General features: G+C 46.7%; 1 protein-coding gene across 3 annotated transcripts in view; it reads right to left on the reverse strand.

The window, feature by feature from the left end:
- TBKBP1 (TBK1 binding protein 1) overlaps positions 1-19,627 on the reverse strand; it is a 100,576-nt gene that overhangs the window by 47,448 nt on the left and 33,501 nt on the right. For all 3 annotated transcript variants that reach the window (XM_088474583.1, XM_088474582.1, XM_088474581.1), the window contains exons 4-6: positions 12,489-12,639; positions 11,399-11,595; positions 2,699-2,760 (exon numbers count right to left, since the gene is read on the reverse strand). In XM_088474583.1, the coding sequence (XP_088330709.1) occupies positions 2,699-2,760; positions 11,399-11,595; positions 12,489-12,639 (410 nt within the window). The remainder of the gene's footprint in view (positions 1-2,698; positions 2,761-11,398; positions 11,596-12,488; positions 12,640-19,627) is intronic.

The raw sequence follows: 19,627 nt of genomic DNA on the forward strand, positions 1-19,627 counted from the left end.
AACACTTTACCATTCTGTCTATCTTCTGTAACTCCAGCTCTGTGAACACAAGTGCAGCGAGTCGCAATGTAGAAATACGTCTCAGTCTGTATGCATTACTCCATTCTCCTATGCATACTCTGTTTGGAAAAACACATTTCGAAGGGAGAAAACCTACAAAATACATTTGCATTCAACTCTGCACGAGGCCCTGGATGTGCAAAGTTCCATAGGTGTGTAACAGGAGAAGAGATTCTATAATTAAAATAAAGTTAATTTTGCCATATGTAACTTTCCTGTCACATAGCGCCATCTGCTGCTGTATAAAATACATCACTTCTGATTTCTATCTATCTATTACACATTATGAGGTCAATCCTATTAGCTGCAAGTTTATATAAGATACCTTCAGACTCGCTGATTATAGGGCTGTGTGCAAAAAATCTGCATGTCCGGGACGAGACCGGGGAGCGACCTGCGGTGGCGTTGCCAGCATTTCCACATCGTTGCTCCTGCAACTTATTCCACTGGAACCTAACAGGATTGATGCTAAATCGCCCCGGGAAGAAGTTTCTGAAGCAATTCAATTGACCATCCTATGAAGTCCGACTAGAACCACTTAATTCGGAGAATGCCGGTTACCGCGCCTTAAGCTGGGTGTTCAGTCCCAGTAACCGGCATCCTCAGACTAAAGTGCTGGCCGCAAAGCTATTAGTGCTGCGCTAAACCGGAAAACAGCATTGCGGCCAGCACATAAGTCAGATTACTGCTCGCACCTCAGGAGGGCGCGAGCAGAAATCCTGTAGACGGACTTCACAGCGCGGTCAATTGAACAGCTTCGGGAACTCCATTCCGGGGCTATTCGCCATCACACTGAATTGAATTGTCCCAATATGCCCCAATTCAGAGCTAGGAGCAGATTACCAAATCAAAAAAAATCTAGCAAAATAGGAGCAGTTTGCTCCTGGAACAAACCATAGTGCAATACAAGGGGTGCAAATGCATTTATTTTTTTGCATGCAGGCTGCTGCTGTTGTTGTACACTGAGCTTAATTCTACATTTCAGACACACCCCTTCCAAATGTTACATATCTCAGCACATTTTAAATCTGCCCAACTGCAGTGCGACAAATCCTAAATGATCAAATTCAGAAACTTATTGAGTGCTGTTCCCACCTTTCCTTTCTGATGGTTCAATGTACACAAACTTTGTTTCATGCAAACATTTTTTTAAATATTTAATAAAATTACCTTCAGGCTATGCGTAAGGTGTATGTGAAACATAAATTAATTTTGTGTTTAGACTTGGGTCCCAACCCCAAGATATCTCATTATGTACAGTATATGCAAATATTCCAAAATCTGAACCAATCCGAAATATTTTTGGTCCTAAGCATTTAGGATAAGGGATACTCAACTCGCACTCATTTCTTTTATTTGCTCCTAACTCTGAATCTGACCCAATGTTTTGCTCATTAAGAGGCCTATTCATTATCACTAATGAGTCCATTACACATGTAATGGGCAAATTCATTATTAGATGCCTAGTTTCCAGCAAAATCAGATGGTGTTGTTTCCCGAAGCTCCACTCTTTCCTATGGGAAGGAGGTCCGGGATGCAAAGGGGGTCAGATCTCTCCACCCCCTTTGGCCCTAAGTCCCCTGTGGCTGTGCGCATGAATACACTGGGCAGACCGGGCAATGCTACGTATCACTGTTACCGAAGTGTTAAGAATCTCAGTGAGTTGGATACTGATAATGAATAGGTCCCTTAGTGTTCACTGATCTTGCCAGCTCCTTGTGAACTGATAAGCTGTATGAACAAAACTTTTTGGATAAATGTATATGTTATCAATATATAAAAAACCATGCATGTCTATGTACTGAATATAACAGCTCCTGTACATCCAGCAGCCAAAACAGCTGAAGATGTGGCTGCTTTTAAAAGTAACAAGACAATCACATAAATTATTTATTTAAGCTTAATAAATTTACCCGAAACCCACTGAACAAGTATGCCATTTCCTATTTCAAATAAGATATTTGATATGGCGACACTTACTACCGTTACAAAGCCGTACACAATTACATTCACACTGCGCACACTTCTCAAAATGCACAAACTCCCCCATCTATGTGGCTGCACCGCCCCTATGGATCCACTTGGTCAAATAACTGTCCCTCTTTATCAGCACCAGCCTTATTCCTGGTGCAAGGGATCCATCGGAGATCAGACAGACCTGCATATCCTGTAATTCCACCGAAATGCCCTCACAACACAATCACTCACCATAGCTCACAGGTTCTCAAACTCGGTCCTCAGGACCCCAAACAGTGCATGTTTTCGAGGTCTCCTCACAGAATCACAAGTTAAATAATTATCTCTACCTGTGGATCTTTCAAAATGTGTCAGTGAGTAATGAATACACCTGTGCACCTGCTGGGTGACCTGGAAAACGTGAACTGTGTGGGGTCCTGAGAACCGAGTTTGAGAACCACTGCCATAGCTTAAGTGCTCCCCAAGGGCAGTTATGGCCGTGATGCTTACGACTCTGAATTGACTCTAGATGCGTCTGCTATGAATAGATTTCTGGACACTATGGACACTAAACTCTGAAATGCAAATTAAGTAATATGTACAAGTTAAAAAATGTTGTGTTACAATAATGTATATCTTGAATAATGATGCAATGTTATGTGGGCAGAAACAGGTTACTTACTGGTCATCTCCCACCTCCTTGAGCCATGCCATCTCCCGCTGAGTCTGCCCAGTGGCCAATTCCTAAAGTTACAGTGACAAATGAATATGTCAGAAAAATAAATGGCTAGGGGATTGCTACAAGGAGTTACAAAAACCAGAGAGATAGGTATCATATGATATTAAAGAATGACAGACATGTAAAAGAAGTCCACTGGCTTTACTAAGGATATTATGTAAGTTTCCTTTACGGAAGAGATCTCTCCTGCTACTTTTGACCTCGTACAAGCTGTGGGATTATTACCCTATATATGTATACACTTGTTAATACTGTAACTGTTGTAGTAATCAATACAGTGCTGTAGTATTTGCACTAATAAAAATCAGTTATTTCCACAATTTACTAACAAAATACAACTTTACTGGTCTAGTCTGTGCAGATGTGCACATACACGAATTGATTTGCATGGTCACACATGCACAGTGAAACTGGAGACCCAGGTTTCTATACTGTAGAAAAAAAAAAATTTTTTAGAATGTTTTGATCTATTATTGCCATTCTGACATGGTGAGAGTAGAACAAGTGTTGCAGCAGATGCAAGTACATCTACAAAGCTTGGTTAATAGTCGACGTGTTCATAATGTCAACGGTGGCCATGGTGGCACAGAGGTGACTTACCTGCTACGGACAGCTGCAGTGACATCTTCCGGGTCATGGCGGTCATGTGACCGTCATTTCCAGGTCAGAGCTCTGATCCTCTCACGATCCGGTAAGTTCCCTCCCTCTAGTGTCTAACCCTAATTCCCCCCGCAGCCTAACCCGAATGACGAAATTCTGACAATGTTGACATTTCATCTGTTGACAATCTGAAAATATGGACCAGTTGCACGTCGATATTTTAACAATGTCGACATCATAACAGTCGTCGGTGTGATATCGACATTGTTACTGTCAACCTTTTGACAACATCCCTTTAAATACTTGTATGTTCATTTTATTTTCTTTATTAATATTATAGTTTAACTGTTTGGCTGGTACTGCCCACCTATTTGTTTTCAGCATAAATAATGGAAGAAAGTGTATTTGATAAAGAGGCATGGAGGACGCCATAATTTCGGGCAGAACTGAAATGGACAGTTAAGTGGTAGATTTGTTTATTAAATTCCATCCCCTATAATGGCATGGGGTAAATGTAATTGCCTGCGACTTTAAAAGGCCTTTTAAATAATTGCCACTTTAAAACATTGGTTAGACTCACCGGGATCTCGCAGATACCTGCAAGCCGCAGGCTATTACATTTACCCCATGGTACTTTAAAGGGGATGGAAAACCCAGTAGGATCACGGAATTCATCACAACTGGTCAGCAAACTGGGCAGCTGGGGGTTGGATCATCTGGCCAAAGATCACGATGCTCACATCCAATCTTGGGATATGTAATTAAGCAAGGTATGCCCCAAACTAACCAAGCACCCAGGCCTGTAGCTATAAGAATTTCGGTGTGGTTGATAGCTTTCAAGCTAAAGTGGTGGAAATGTACTAATATGTACAAGCAGCCTATATTTTATTAAGCTTGAGATTGTAACAGAAATATCTGAAGTAAGGGTTACACCATTTTGAGGAGATGTTAAAGCATAATGTGTATTGCAACTAAGCCTGCTGTATAATTCATGATAAAACAAGAGATATGGTAAGAACTTACCTTTGTTATCTCTGTTTCTACGAAGTTCATAGGGTCCACAGGGTTGACCTTGGGGTATAGCTGGATCTATGGGCACCACGCAGTTAAAGCTTTGCTGCTCCCAGGATGCACTTGGGTCCGTCCTCCTCTATACCCCGCCCCGGCCACAGGCACCTCAGTTGGTAAGCAGCTAAGGCCGGAGGAGGAGACTAAACAGAGAGAAGGAAGACTGGAACACACAAGAAACCATACTCACAGAAATGGGAGACGGAAAACCGGTGACCAGCCACACAGCCCATTTGAAGCCAGGTGCGTCAGGGCGGGCGCCCTGTGGACCCTATGGACTTCGTAGAAACAGAGATAACAAAGGTAAGTTCTTACCATATCTCTTGTTTTCTACTTCAGGGTCCATAGGGGGTCCAAAGGGTTGACCTTGGGGATGTCCCAAAGCAGTTCAACTAAGGGCGGGGACGCTCCTGTGCTGAAAGGAGTACCCGGCGCCCAAAGGATGCATCCTGAGAGGCGAAGGTGTCAAACGCATAAAACCTCAAAAACTTCTGAATTGAAGACCAAGTAGCCGCCTTACACAGCTGAACAGCAGAGGCGCCACGTCTAGCAGCCCAAGAGGGACCCACAGAACGAGTGGAATGAGCCTTAACAGAGGCTGGCACAGGTAAACCCTCCTGTGCATAAGCCTCACAAATAACTGAACGAAGCCAACGGGCTAACGTTTGCTTGTTGGCAGGCCAACCCCTCTTGTGAAAACCGAAGAGGACAAACAAAGAATCCGACTTCCTAACCGAAGCAGTCCGGTCCACATAGATTCTAAGTGCCCGGACCACATCAAAGGAAGCCTCACCAGCAGAAAGATCAGGTGACTGAAAAGCTGGCACAACAAGTTCCTGATTAATGTGGAACTTTGAAACCACTTTGGGCAAAAACTCAGGACGCGTGCGGAGCACTGCCCTGTCCTGGTGAAAAATCAGAAAAGGAGGGCGACAGGAAAGCGCCCCCAATTCTGAAACCCTCCTGGCCGAAGCAATCGCCAGGAGAAAAATGGTCTTAAACGTCAGCCACTTGAGCTCCACCGACTCAAGCGGCTCAAAAGGAGGACCCTGCAAGACCCTCAGTACCACCGTCAAGTCCCACGGAGCCACGAAGGGAGGCTGGATCCTGAGAACACCTTGGAAAAAGGTGTGAACATCTGGCAGTGTAGCAATCCGTCGCTGAAACCACACGGACAAAGCAGACACATGAACCTTCAGAAAGGCCAGGCGTAAGCCGAGGTCCAAACCTGACTGAAGAAACTCCAAGATTCTGGAAACCCGGAACACCTGCGGATCATAGTTTCTGGATTCACACCACTGAAAGTAAGTGTGACACACCCTGTGGTAAATCCGCGCGGAAGCAGGCTTGCGTGCCCTAAGCATGGTACCAATGACCGAACTGGAGAAACCCCTAGACCTCAAGACGGCTGTCTCAAGAGCCACGCCGTCAAAGACAGCCGACCCAGATCCGGGTAAAGGCAGGGCCCCTGAGACAACAGGTCCCGACGCTGAGGAAGAAGGTACGGAGCGTCGATGGAGAGGCACCTCAGATCGGAGTACCAAGGACGTCTGGGCCACGCCGGAGCCACCAGCACGAGCGTGCCGCCGTCCTGCTTGAATTTCCGCAGGACCCAAAGAAGCAGGGATATCGGAGGAAACAGATACGCCAGGTGAAACGTCCATTTCACCGACAGAGCGTCTACCAGACAGGCGCCTGCGTCTCTTGTCCTTGACCCGTAAACGGGCAACTTGTGATTGTGACGGGAGGCCATCAAGTCCAGCTCCGGCAGCCCCCACCTGTCCACGAGTAGCTGAAACACCTCTGGGTGAAGCGACCATTCCCCGGGATGCACGTCGTGACGGCTGAGGAAGTCCGCCTCCCAATTGAGGACTCCGGGAATGAAGACTGCCGAGATCGCTGGAACGTGACACTCCGCCCAAGCAAGAATGCGAGACACCTCCGACATTGCTGCCCGACTGCGAGTTCCCCCTTGGTGGTTGATGTACGCCACCGTGGTGGCGTTGTCGGACTGCACCTGAACCGCCCTTCCGTGAAGAGCGGGGCCGGACGACTGCAGGGCCCTGTACACAGCCCGCAGTTCCAGGATGTTGATGGGGAGAAGTGCTTCCTCCGCGGACCAACGACCCTGAAGCGATAATGAGCCGGTCACTGCCCCCCAACCCCGGAGACTGGCATCCGTCGTGAGCAGGACCCAGTCCGGGATCCAAAAGGGGCGCCCCTCGACCAGATGCGCTGTCTGAAGCCACCAAGCCAAAGACTGTCGAACCTCCGGGGACAACACCAGCATCTGAGAGCGGATCTGGTGAGGTAACCCGTTCCATTCCGATAGAATCAGCCCCTGCAGGGGCCGGGAATGGAACTGGGCAAATTCCACCATGTCGAATGTCGACACCATGGACCCCAGAACTCTCATAGCTGAATGGACCGACAGGCGGCAACTGCTCAGGCAATTGTGTATCCGCAGCTGCAGGGAGGAGACCTTCTCCAGAGTCAGGAAAATCCGTTGCTGACGAGAATCCAGCAGGGCTCCCAAATGAACCATCCGCTGTGATGGAATCAGGGAGGTCTTCTTCCAGTTTATCAACCACCCGTGTGCTTGAAGACAAGCAATGGTCAGGTGGAGATGTCGAAGAAGCACCTCCGGGGAGCTCGCCAGCAGCAGAAAATCGTCCAGGTACGGCAACAGACGTAGACCCTGACCCCGAAGGTGGGCAGCCATAACTGCCATCACCTTGGTGAACACCCTCGGAGCCGTGGAAAGGCCGAAAGGCAACACCCGAAATTGGTAGTGATGGTTCAGGATAGCAAACCTCAGATACCGCTGATGTGCCGGTGTTATGGGCACATGGAGATAGGCATCCTGGATATCGAGGGAGACCATATAATCCCCGGGTTCCATCGCCAGAATGATGGAACGTAACGTTTCCATCCTGAACCTGGGAACTCTGAGGTATCTGTTCAGAGACTTCAAATTCAGGATAGGGCGATGAGAACCATTGGGTTTCTGTACCAGAAACAGAGTAGAATAGTACCCCGTCCCGCGCTGAGACTGCGGAACGGGAACAATGACCGCTGCTTGTAGCAAGGATTCTATAGCTACCTGAATCTGACCAGCTTTGGTCTTGTCCAGAGAAGGACTCGTACAGAAAAACTGGTTGGGCGGACTGAACCGAAAAGACAGGGCGTACCCCTGAGAGACTACTTCTCGAACCCTGGCATCCGTGGTGGTATTGTGCCAACACTGGGCGAATTGGAGAAGTCGGCCTCCCACTCTGGGGTCCCCCAGAGAGAGGCCCGTCCCATCAGGCAGCAGGTTTATCCTCCTGCTTGGAAGAAGGGCGCCGAGCACTCCATGCTTGCTTCTTGGGCTTGGGTGCGGCCTTGGTTGCCGATTGTCTCGGGAAGGACTGGCCCTTGGCCTTACCCTGAACCCGAAAGGACCGAAAGGCAGAGCTCCTTACTTTAGCCGGCGTAGAGGCCGAAGGGAGGAAAGCCGACTTGGACTTAGCCAAAGTATCCACTATTTTGTCCAAATCCGGACCAAATAGTAAATCACCATTAAAAGGCAAGGCCTCCAGACCCTTTTTTGAATCTGCATCAGCCCTCCAGGACCTCAGCCACAGGGAGCGCCGAGCAGACACCGCTGCAGCCGACACCCTAGAAGTGAGCAGGCTGGCATCCAAAGACGCTTCCCCAATATAGGAAGCTGCATCCCGCATCTGTCCCACTAACGCTCTCTGGATATCCGGAGCCTCATCAGGAAAGGTATCCTCCAAGGCATTGGCCCATGCCTCAATGGCTTTAGCCACCCAGGAGATAGCCATGGACGGGCGAGCCACCGCCCCGGAAAGAGAATAAATGGACTTTAAACAAGTCTCCACCTTCCTATCCGTGGGATCCTTCAAAGAGGAGATAGACGGCAATGGCAGCGTTGCGCTTTTGATCAAGCGGGTAACGTGGGAATCCACCGCCGGCGGAGTCTCCCATTTCCTGCAATGAGCTTCAGGAAAAGGATAGTTCGCCGCCAACCTCTTCTGTGGATGGAACCTCTTACTGGGTAATTGCCAGGCCGCCGCCATATGATCCGATAATTGTTCAGACAGGGGGAACACAGTTGAAGTCACCTTGGTCTTTTTAAAATTAGGAAACTTCGACCTAGGAGCCGGCGCATCATCCTCAACATGTAGGATAGCCCGCACCGCCCTAACTAAGGCTGGAACATTAATGGAGGACTTAGCTTCCACCTCCTGCCCCATGGCATCAGAGTCAGAGTCCTCATGGATTTCTCCATCATCTGAGGACACTTCCGAGTCCGACAACTGCGCAGCTAGTGAACTCACCACAGGACGTTTAGACGCCCTTGGTGGCACATCACCTTGCAACATGGACTGAAACGCCGAGGATGAAGCCGCCAGACTCTGTACGGAGCTGGAGAGAACATCCACCCAAGGCGGAGGAGCCGTCGGCGCAAAACTCTGCAAAGGCACTACAGACTGACGCGTCCCTGGGGAAGACTGCACATACACAGGCAATCCCGAGTAAGGACCCACAGTCTGGGCCCCGGCGGGAGACCGCAACATTTGTGGAACACCCGGGGAATGGGGGATGGTGGGCTGCGGCAACGCCCTAGTTGGGACCGCTGATGGGACCGATAACCGGTCCGCAATAGACGCCAGCACCTGTGAAAACATCGCCCAAGGAGGGTCCTGTGATACAGGGGGATTGGAGGGGCCCGGTACCAGCTGGCACCGCCCGCACAGACCATCCTGAGATAAGTCCTCCCCATCAACTCCAGCAGCACAGCGTCTGCAGGAAATTAGCACAGGAGCCACAGAGCGCTCAGTCTCCTCATCAGACATGATACCGTAAATCACAAGAAATAGGTATCACCAGAGGAATTACGGTTTTAACACCCGCGCACTCACCAGTATGCGACACAACAGTCCAGATATGGTACTGTGTAGCACACAACAGTATGTGACTGACCCCACTAATACGTGTTTTATATAAGTGAGGGTCTCAGAAACAACGCCCTTCCCCCACACACCTGCCGGGCCGTAGGAGAAGGAAAGGGATAGTTATAAGCTGACAGCAAGGAGAATAAGTCACAGACAGGCAGCACTAGCAATAGTCACATACAATGCAGAAAAGTTAGTACTCACTGCACCTTCCGCTACAATCAACCTCCCAGATTCAGTGTCTGGGAGGGCTATAGCGCTGTGTACACTGTCCTTTAGCAGGGGAGAGGTACACAGGGGGACCGGTCCACTTGATACCGCCTGGGAGTCTGCGATGTGCCAGTAAAGATGGCCGCCGGAGACCTCAGAGGAGGAGTGGCCGAGAGATAAGAGCAGCTCAGCGACACCAGACTGCTAGTTGAAAGGCGCGCTGAGCTGAGGGGAGGAGCCGCTAGACAGGGAAGGCTGCCTCCCCTGGCTAGCAATTAACCCCCGGGTTGCCGGTCCCGCTACCAGCCTGTTACCCTGGTGGTCTAGCGGACACGCGGGGTATTCCTCTATAGAGGGGGAGCCCGCCGCCGCCGCTAGCACCTCCGGTCTGTCCCCAGAGACCGGAGGCTTCTGACTGCATACAAAGTATCCGCGGGCCGCCGCACGCGGCGACCCGCGGCTTACCTGATCCCCGTCGCATCCGGCAGCAGTCAAGGGAGTCCCCAGAGCCCGGCTAGTACAGGCTCTGGGGTCCCGCCGCGATCCCCAGAGCTGTACTGGCGTCGCGGCGCCAGCGGGGAGAAGGAGCGGCAGCGTGGACGTCCTAAAGGACAGTCTAATGCTGCCGCTCTAAAAGTGTAAAAAAGTAGAAAAAAATAAAAAATTTCTCTTTTAAAATAAAGCTTAGGGGCTGCTCCTGCAGCCCCACTGCGACAGGGTGACCCGACTCCGGCCGGGCACCAACTAAAACTGAGGTGCCTGTGGCCGGGGCGGGGTATAGAGGAGGACGGACCCAAGTGCATCCTGGGAGCAGCAAAGCTTTAACTGCGTGGTGCCCATAGATCCAGCTATACCCCAAGGTCAACCCTGTGGACCCCCTATGGACCCTGAAGTAGAAAAAAGGAATTTTGATGTGTGTTGACATTGAGGTTAAAGTTTGCCTTAAAATAGAGAAGAGCACCCACAAATGGCATGGTTAGCGGCATCCTAAATGAACTACTGAACTAATAACAAGATAATCAATCACATAAATTATTTATTTAAGCTGAATAAATTTACCCGAAACCCACTGAACAAGTATGTCATTTCCTATTTGAAATAAGATATTTGATAGGCGACACTTACTACCGTTACAAAGCCGTACGCAATTACATTCATATTGCACGCACTTGTCTAAATGCAGAAACTCCCCCATCTATGTGGCTGCACCGCCCCCATGGATCCACTTGGTCAAATAACCGTCCCCCTTTATCAGCACCAGCCTTATTCCTGGTGCAAGGGATCCATCGGAGATCAGACAGACCTGCATATCCTGTAATTCCACCGAAATGCCCTCACAACACAATCACTCACCATAGCTTAAGTGCTCCGTTACCACCCAGTAATACTCATTCATCCCCAAGGGCAGTTATTACTGTGATGCTTAAGACTCTGAATTGGCTCTAGATGCGTCTGCTTGGCTATGGAACACATGGGGGTGCTAAAGATTGCAAGTTCGGTCAGCAAAAGGGAGTTGTGTACAACTCTGGATCGTCAACTTTGTAATTACAACTTTTAACTATTTCTTAGTTAATTTAAATTTTAAGGTATATTTGTCTTTTAAAAATGTTTCTCCTCAGCCAAAGTTATGTGGAGATCCTAACACAACACATATTGGTAAAAACAAAATGGCAACTCCAGCAGGATATTCTACAAGGAGATTACGATTTAGATGTAGAAACTCACTGACAAGGAATTAAAGTTAAAGGGAATTTTTTATCACACGAATAATTAGCATTAATAATAAAGTCATTATTGTTCTAACCTGCTCCCGGGTCTCCTGCACATGTTTCAGCTCTTCCTCAAGGCGTAGAATATCGTCCTTTAGCTGCTTTTCTCTGCGCTGTGCGTTTTGCAGATCCCTCCGTGCTTCCTCTAGCTCTGCATCTCGTCTCTGTGCAGCCACATCGCGCTGCAAATCCAGGCTACGGGAGGCCTGCCAACTCATAGGGTGTTCTAGAACTTGGGAAAGAAACAAATATTGGTTGAGTTTGAGGTGAGGTGTCCTGATATTACTGTGTCACTACAATGGATGTAGTGCTTGGTCACATGGTGACTTAGGGCTATTTCAGTGTAGGATTATAAAGAGGAATTCAAAGTTATGCGACCAGAACAAAGTTTTTTGCCGATTTAAATAGTGAGGGCACTACAAGGTCACATGGAAGTAACATGATTTTACAAGAACATAGTGCCTCATTTACAGTTAGACACAATTTTGTGTACACGTAAAAGTTTGCCTGCAGCCTAATGTGTGCATTGTGTTTCATGTATCACAAGATACGTGCATATCAAAATACTTGGCATATTTTGCAGTGGTAGTTTAATCATCAAATTAACATAATCATCATCATCATCAAAGTACTAATGACAACTGCAATCTTATTTAAATAAATAAATACATTTTTTTTTTTTTTTTTAAAAAGGCCCTTGCCTCATTTGCTATGCCAGACTGGGCTGGCCACACTATAAAAGGTAGACCCTCAGTGTGGCGGTCAGTCTGTCATAACGTACTACCAACTCAGTCTGACCAACCCTGGGTAGAATTCTTGATGGGCTTTGGCTGACAAAAACATGTTAGAACCAGACAAAATGGTAGCCATGGACTGCTGGAACAAGTAACTGGGGACTACTTATCTAAAAGTCATTCATTCGGAGTTAAGAGTTTTTTTTTTTTATAAACGAATATGCAAATATAAGGGCTATATTTTACAGATTGTTCTTTTGTTTCCTCCATGTCTACTGTCCCGTATCAGTCTCCTTTTCTTTGTAACGTGTAACAGCATCTCCTATAATGTGTCCCTTTCCTCTTGTTCCTTCTCCACTCAAACACTTGTGTTCCTGTTCCGGTAACTTACTATGCGAGATGTTTGGCCCATGATGTAGAGACAGATACTGCAAGTCTGGATCAGAGAGAGCAGAGCCAGGGAATGGATGTGGCTCAGCACACATCTGTAACTGCTGCTCCAGGGATTGGATATGGGCTACATGGGTCAGAACCAGGCCCTTCTGTAATATATAGACAAGTATAAGTAATATATTCATCATTTCATTTCATAGACTTATCTTCTCTTTATCATTTCCATTTTTCCCACACCATACTAAGACACTATTGCCACGTTACAGCATTAGGCCAGTAACAGACCAAACTTTTTTGCATTTTACTAAACAACTTCTTCCCCTAGCCAGAGCCCTGGAGGCTGTTCCAATAAGCCATTTATCCTGGGGGACAGAACTACCACAACAATCTGAAATGCTACCTTAAAATGGCAACTGTGAGAAGAACTGGAGGAGCCAGATGGAGCAGTCCCTGTGGTTAGGGTAAGGAGAAAATCAGTTAAATGTATTTAATATATTGTAGTGAAGCTTTACATTTATTTGGAATGCATTTGAAGTGGTTGAATAATAGATTTTAATAGTTCCATAAATCTAAAAATATAACTGGTTGAAATATGAAAAGTAAACTTCAAACACATAACAACACCAAACGTTACATTTCTAATAGATTGCAGTGGCATAGTCTATTATACTGGGGCATGATAAGTGTATCTTGAAGCATGGATAGGGGGAGTGGCCAAACAGTGATGTTGGGAGTTAATGCAAATGTATATGTAAACATTCCTCTGCCTTAGCGGAACGTGAGGTTTGCTATTCCATTTATATTTTCAATGCAGCTGAATGCAAGCTACTGTTCTTTGGTATCTGCAATTACAAACAGAAAGACCAGCTAAAGTACTCCTCTGCAACTCCCCCTACTGGGAACATATACTAATAAAGTGCTCCTCTGTAAATCCCCCTACTGGGAACATATTCTAATAAATTGCTCCTCTGCAACTCCCCCTACTGGGAACATATACTAATAAAGTGCTCCTCTGCAACTCCCCCTACTGGGAACATATACTAATAAAGTGCTCCTCTGCAACCCCCCCCTACTGGGAACATATACTAATAAAGTGATCCTCCCCCTACTGGGAACATATACTAATAAAGTGCTCCTCTGCAACCCCCCCTTCTGGGAACATATACTAATAAAGTGATCCTCCCCCTACTGGGAACATATACTAATAAAGTGCTCCTCTGCAACTCCACCTACTGGGAACATATACTAATAAAGTGTTCCTCTGCAACTCCCCCTACTGGGAACATATACTAATAAAGTGCCCCTCTGCAACTCCCCCTACTGGAAGCATATACTAATAAAGTGCCCCTTTGCAACTCTCCCTACTGGGAACATATACTAATAAAGTGCTCCTCTGCAACCCCCCCTACTGGGAACATATACTAATAAAGTGATCCTTCCCCTACTGGGAACATATACTAATAAAGTGCTCCTTTGCAACTCCCCCTACTGGGAACATATACTAATAAAGTGCTCCTCTGCAACCCCCCCTACTGGGAACATATACTAATAAAGTGATCCTCCCCCTACTGGGAACATATACTGATAAAGTGCTCCTCTGCAACTCCCCCTACTGGGAACATATACTAATAAAGTGCTCCTCTGCAACCCCCCCTACTGGGAACATATACTAATAAAGTGATCCTCCCCCTACTGGGAACATATACTGATAAAGTGCTCCTCTGCAACTCCCCCTACTGGGAACATATACTAATAAAGTGTTCCTCTGCAACTCCCCCTACTGGGAACATATACAAATAAAGTGCCCCTCTGCAACTCCCCCTACTGGGAACATATAATAATAAAGTGCTCCCCTGCAACTCCCCCTACTGGGAACATATAATAATAAAGTGCTCCCCTGCAACTCCCCCTACTGGGAACATATACTAATAAAGTGATCCTCTGCAACTCCCCCTACTGGGAACATATACTAATAAAGTGTAAATGTGCAATGACTTAGGACAACCAATTTGTCATCTACTTTGATTTTACATTTTGCAACAGGCCACCCAAAGAGATTTATGATTTGATGGTGCAGATACTGCAGTTTTTCCCTTTGTTAGTAAATAATACTTGCTGACTAGAAAAGAACAAAACTCACAGTTTCATCCTAAATATCTGATAAATCAGATAAAAATTAGGTAAGACGGATACATTTCTCAGACTGTCAACTAGTATTTTGGGCCTTTTATTCGCCAGGTCACAAGCAGATTTAATGCATTTTACATTTGTACTTAAATGGATTATTGTCATTGTAGAAATAATTGTTGAAGTTTATGTTGAAATGTTGCTTTAGAATACTCTGTTTATTATTTATTTACATGTGAACTTTAGCTTTACGCTTTAATATTTTGTTAAAAAGGCAACTTAAAGAGGTAACTGAATCTCAATGTTAGATGTAAACAGGAAGGAATATGTACAGGTTTGCATATGTTGGTCTTCATAGTTTTGCTATTTAATTTTTTTATAGATTTGTTAAAGCCACAAATCCTTTAGCACCTCACACTACCTTTCCTCCAGCACCTCATACCTCCTATTCTGCAGAACCTCACATAAATGTTCCTCCACTATCTCCCCACCTTTTTCTTTTTATCCTCTGATCCCTCAACCACCTCCACTGAGCATATTGTTTTATTTTCACATCAATAGCGAAACAGATTCTCTATGCTGCGCCCGTCTCTGGTCACTGCCACAGACAATGCGCTGTGGCAACGCCAGCTTTGAACTGGCCAAATAAAGCGTGTGATACTGATGCACATACACGGCAGCGCAGGCACAATCGCTTACCGAGTGTACTGTAAAAGGTATTCTGCCTGTCCTGTAAGTATGTTGAGGGCATTATCTGTATGGGAGTGTGTCAGTGTGCTATGAGAAGATGAGAGGGTATGCAGTCGGGATGCCAACGGTCTAAATCCCGACCGTCGGGCCCCCCGACTGTCTAATGACAGGCGTCGAAATCCTGATGCCTGTAATTTTGAGAGGGAGTATCTCTCTTGCCAGCCAGTAGTGTGTATGTCTTCCCTAGTGCCAGTGAGAGCTGTGGGCAGGTTGAGAAGAGTGCGTCCCCATGCGGCTCTGAGAATTTGAAGATCAGACACCATAGCAAATGTAATGTTATTGATAGCTTTATTAAACAAAATGAGGTTCATTTTATAATTAGTGGTGCTGTAATGAAGGTTCCTATTATATCAATATACAGTACCTTCTAATTTTTCATGAATATTATGTTCTTACAATTGCCCTATCCTGCTGCTGTTCTGCACACCAGTGTCAGCGTTCCACCTCCTTCTCATACACAGTCCCCAGGACTTTGCTGTTGGGCAGCATCTTCCTTAACATCTGCTAGTGAGTGGATTACCTCCCTGCCCTTCTCTTACACTCCGCATTCCTTGCTCTGTAGCTGAGCGATTGCTTTGCTCACACACACCAAGTTTAATCTCACACGCTCTTTTCATTATCCTCCCACACACATCCTATCTCAGCGCTTTCTTGTTTATCCATGATCTTTACACACACCATCCCACAATCACCTTCTCCTATACAAACATGCATCGTCTATGACATACAAACTCCCTCTTCACTTTTTTTTCCACAGTTCAGCTCCAATGCACCAGTAAATCTTACAATCTCATTTCTAAACTGTATACAAGATTACATCATTAAGACTTTACATTTAGATCAAATTTGCAAAGTTAGGATTTTTGCCTGAACAGGGGTTTGGCTAATGATAAATCTAGAGTTAGAGTTAATGTTTGATGGAGGTCCAGATTTGAGATTTGCAGGATCTCGCTGGGTACACACGGACAGATATATTGGCTGATCAATTGATCGGCCAATATATCTGCTGCATATCGGCCAGTGTGTACAATCGATATGTATGTGAACGATGGCGTTCACAGACATAGCGCATTGACTGTGCTGCACTGCAGATGTACAGATATATCTGCAGACATATCTGTCCATCGGCAAATGTGTACAGGTGGTCTGCAGACTGCCCGTACACATGCAGCAGCAGCCGCGGGGAGGGGGACGGACCCACCCCCGGCCAGCGGGACCCTGGAAGATGATGGTCGTTCAGTGTGTATGAACGACCATCATCTACAGATATACCTGCTAGGTGTATACACAGACACCTAAGCAATTATCGGACCGATCACTCAATAACGGCTGATCGGCCTGTTAATAGCATTGGTGTGTATACAAGAGCGTTAGCCGATAAATGGCTTCAAACGACCTGCAACGGTCAAATCAAGAGATCGTATTTTATATCCTGCTTAAAAATTGCAATGTCCGACCTAATGAAGCCCTGAAATAAAACACACACTGAGCTATTAGTATAGGTTGCACACTGATCCGATAATCGCTCAAAGGATCTGCAAAGTATGAATCTAGCTTTAGGACTAAAGGTACGTACACACTAGACGATATTTTACACAATTCTCCCATTTTCGGAGCATCAGAATGACAAATCGTGTCAAATATGTCCAAATCGGGAGTGCCCACTCACAATGCCGATGCTGATGCGCATCCCCACTGGTCGTACATCGCATCTTTAGATCTTGCCTACTGCAGGCAAGATTTGCCAATCTCATACCAACGAACCTTTGATGGGGATGCCTCAGGAACGTGAGGGCGTGACCCTGAGAGACTACCTTACAAACCCAGATATCCGTAGTTGTCTGATGCCATGCCTGAGAAACTGTAGAAGTCGGCCTCCAACTCTAAGACCCCCCAGAGGGAGGCCCGCCCCATCAGGCAGTGGGCTTACCGTCCGGTTTAGAAGCTGGATGTCTGGTTGACCAAGATTTCTTGGTCTGCGGTTTCTTGTGGGAATTACCTTGTCTAGAGGAAGACTGCCCCTTTGCCCTACTCTGTGGGCGAAACGACCGAACTGACGACTGCCTATACCTAGGTGTAGTCTTAGATGGCAACCCAGCAGAGTTAGATGTTGCCATAGAAGCCACTATGTCATCAAGTTCTGGCCCAAACAGTACTTTCCCAACATTGGCAAAGATTCCAGAGCCTTCTTGGACCCTGTATCCGCCTTCCAGGTTCTTAGCCAAAGAGTTCTCCGGGCTGCAACCGCAGTTGCCGACACCCTAGAAGCCAAGATACCCGCATCAATAACCGCTTACCCAACATACACAGCTGACTCTCGCATCTGACAGAGACAAGACAGCTGTTCTCTGGTAGAATCAGAGACGTCCAGAGACATCGTTCATTCTTCCATAGCTTTGGCTACCCAGGCCTCAGCCATAGCTGGTCTGGTAACAGCTCCAGATAATGAAAACATTGATTTCAAATAATTTTTACGTTTTCTATCTGTAACCTCCTTTAGTGAGGATGCAGAAGGAACGGGTCATGTAGAGCTCCTGATCAAGCTAGTAACATGAGCATTAACCGTTGGAGGAACTTCCCATTTGTCACATTCATCAAGTGAAAATAGGTACTGAGAGGTTAAATTCCTTGTAGCATGGAAATGCTTATTTGGAGTACACCATGCTTCAGACATGAGAGCCGTCAGTTGCTCAGACTGTGGGAAATAATCTTTAGCCACCTGCTGACGCCTAAAGACCAGAGTCTTAGGTTTCGGCGGAGCCTCCTCTTCCTCTATACTTAGGACAGATCTAACCGCTCTCACCAGAGAGGGGACATCCACAGAGGATTGATGGTCTTCCTCCTGAGTAAGAACCAGAACTCTGAGTATCAGAGTGCGATGAGGAGGCCGAGTTAGGATACTGAGGCAACGTCTGAAGGGAACCTCTCTTATGTCCCTGCTATACCGTCACTGGTCTATTTGCCTGCATTAGCTGCTGAGGGGCTATAGACTGCAGCGTACTCTGACTAGAGTGAGAAAAAGAATCAAACCAAAAGGGTTTCATGAGGGACATATACATAAAAGGATGCAAATGCCGTGGGTACCCCATAGCAAGAGCTTGTGACACTGAAGCTCTGTCTACTAAATTTGACAAAACCTGAGACCAAGAGGCCACCCAGGGTGGTTCTTGTGCCGGTACAGGTGTACTTGATAGAAAAGGTGACTGTTTACAAGAGACACTACACAAACCATCTTGCACAAAATCCTGCTCTGACAGGCCTACCAAACAGGATTTACATGACCTCAGCGCCGGAGGCTCATCCTTCTCCCATTTTCCTTTAGACATAGCAATGTATAACAGGTATAAGGTACAAATGCAATGTGACCCTCTTCACATTTGTGAAAAGCCAATGAAAAACCTCACACACCTTTACAGAAGGATGAGGAGAAACACAGTGATAGATATATTTGACAGTTTGGAAATCAAAAAGCAGTACAAATACAGCAGCTAGCATTAAAGTCACATACAATGTACATATACATTCAAATGCTAAATGCAAATGGACTCTGAATCAACTGACTAGACCCTCCGGGGTATTGGCAGGATATAGTGCGCTATATACCTGACCCAGGGGAGAGGTATACAGGGAGACAGACCAAACCCTGAGACCAACAGTTTTGAGCAGTTAACCCAAGGCAGACTGTGAGCGTCTCATACACGAGGTTGTCATAAATAGCAAACCAGACGCCGGAATCCACACCGGAAGTTGCTTCTGGGTTGGGGGAGGAGCGGCCGGTGGAGCGCCTATCTCCCCTAAACTGCGATTTTGATGGCACGGGTACGCTGGCCTCACAGTAGCAGATGCTTACTAGTGCGCTCTAGTGTGACTACTACCCATCCCCGGCGACAGACGATATGGCCCCGGCCGCCTTAGTGAGAACACACTGACGAGTCCTTCACCCGCAGCAGCCTTCGATGCGTCTCCTACACCAGAGGCCCGGACTGCAGTGCACGATTACCCGCAACAAGGAATCGCCTTACCTTACCATCTCAGTGAATCCGATCGCAGTCCGGACCCCAGCGATACCGCTAGCTAAGCCTTGCTGTGGTCCGCCAAAATCTCCAGGGCATATAGCGTACTGACGTTTCAGCATCGGCGGAGGTAGGAGTCGCGGTACATGCGTCCTAGTCGGTGCCTACTACCGCTAAACTCAGTAGTTTAAAAGACTAAGGTAAATCAAAAAAAAGAAAAGCCTGGGACTGCTAAGCAGTCCCACTG

The sequence above is a fragment of the Taudactylus pleione genome, unplaced genomic scaffold (assembly GCF_031769625.1).
Source record: "Taudactylus pleione unplaced genomic scaffold, aTauple2 ptg000155l, whole genome shotgun sequence".
Taxonomy (NCBI): Eukaryota; Metazoa; Chordata; class Amphibia; order Anura; family Myobatrachidae; genus Taudactylus; species Taudactylus pleione.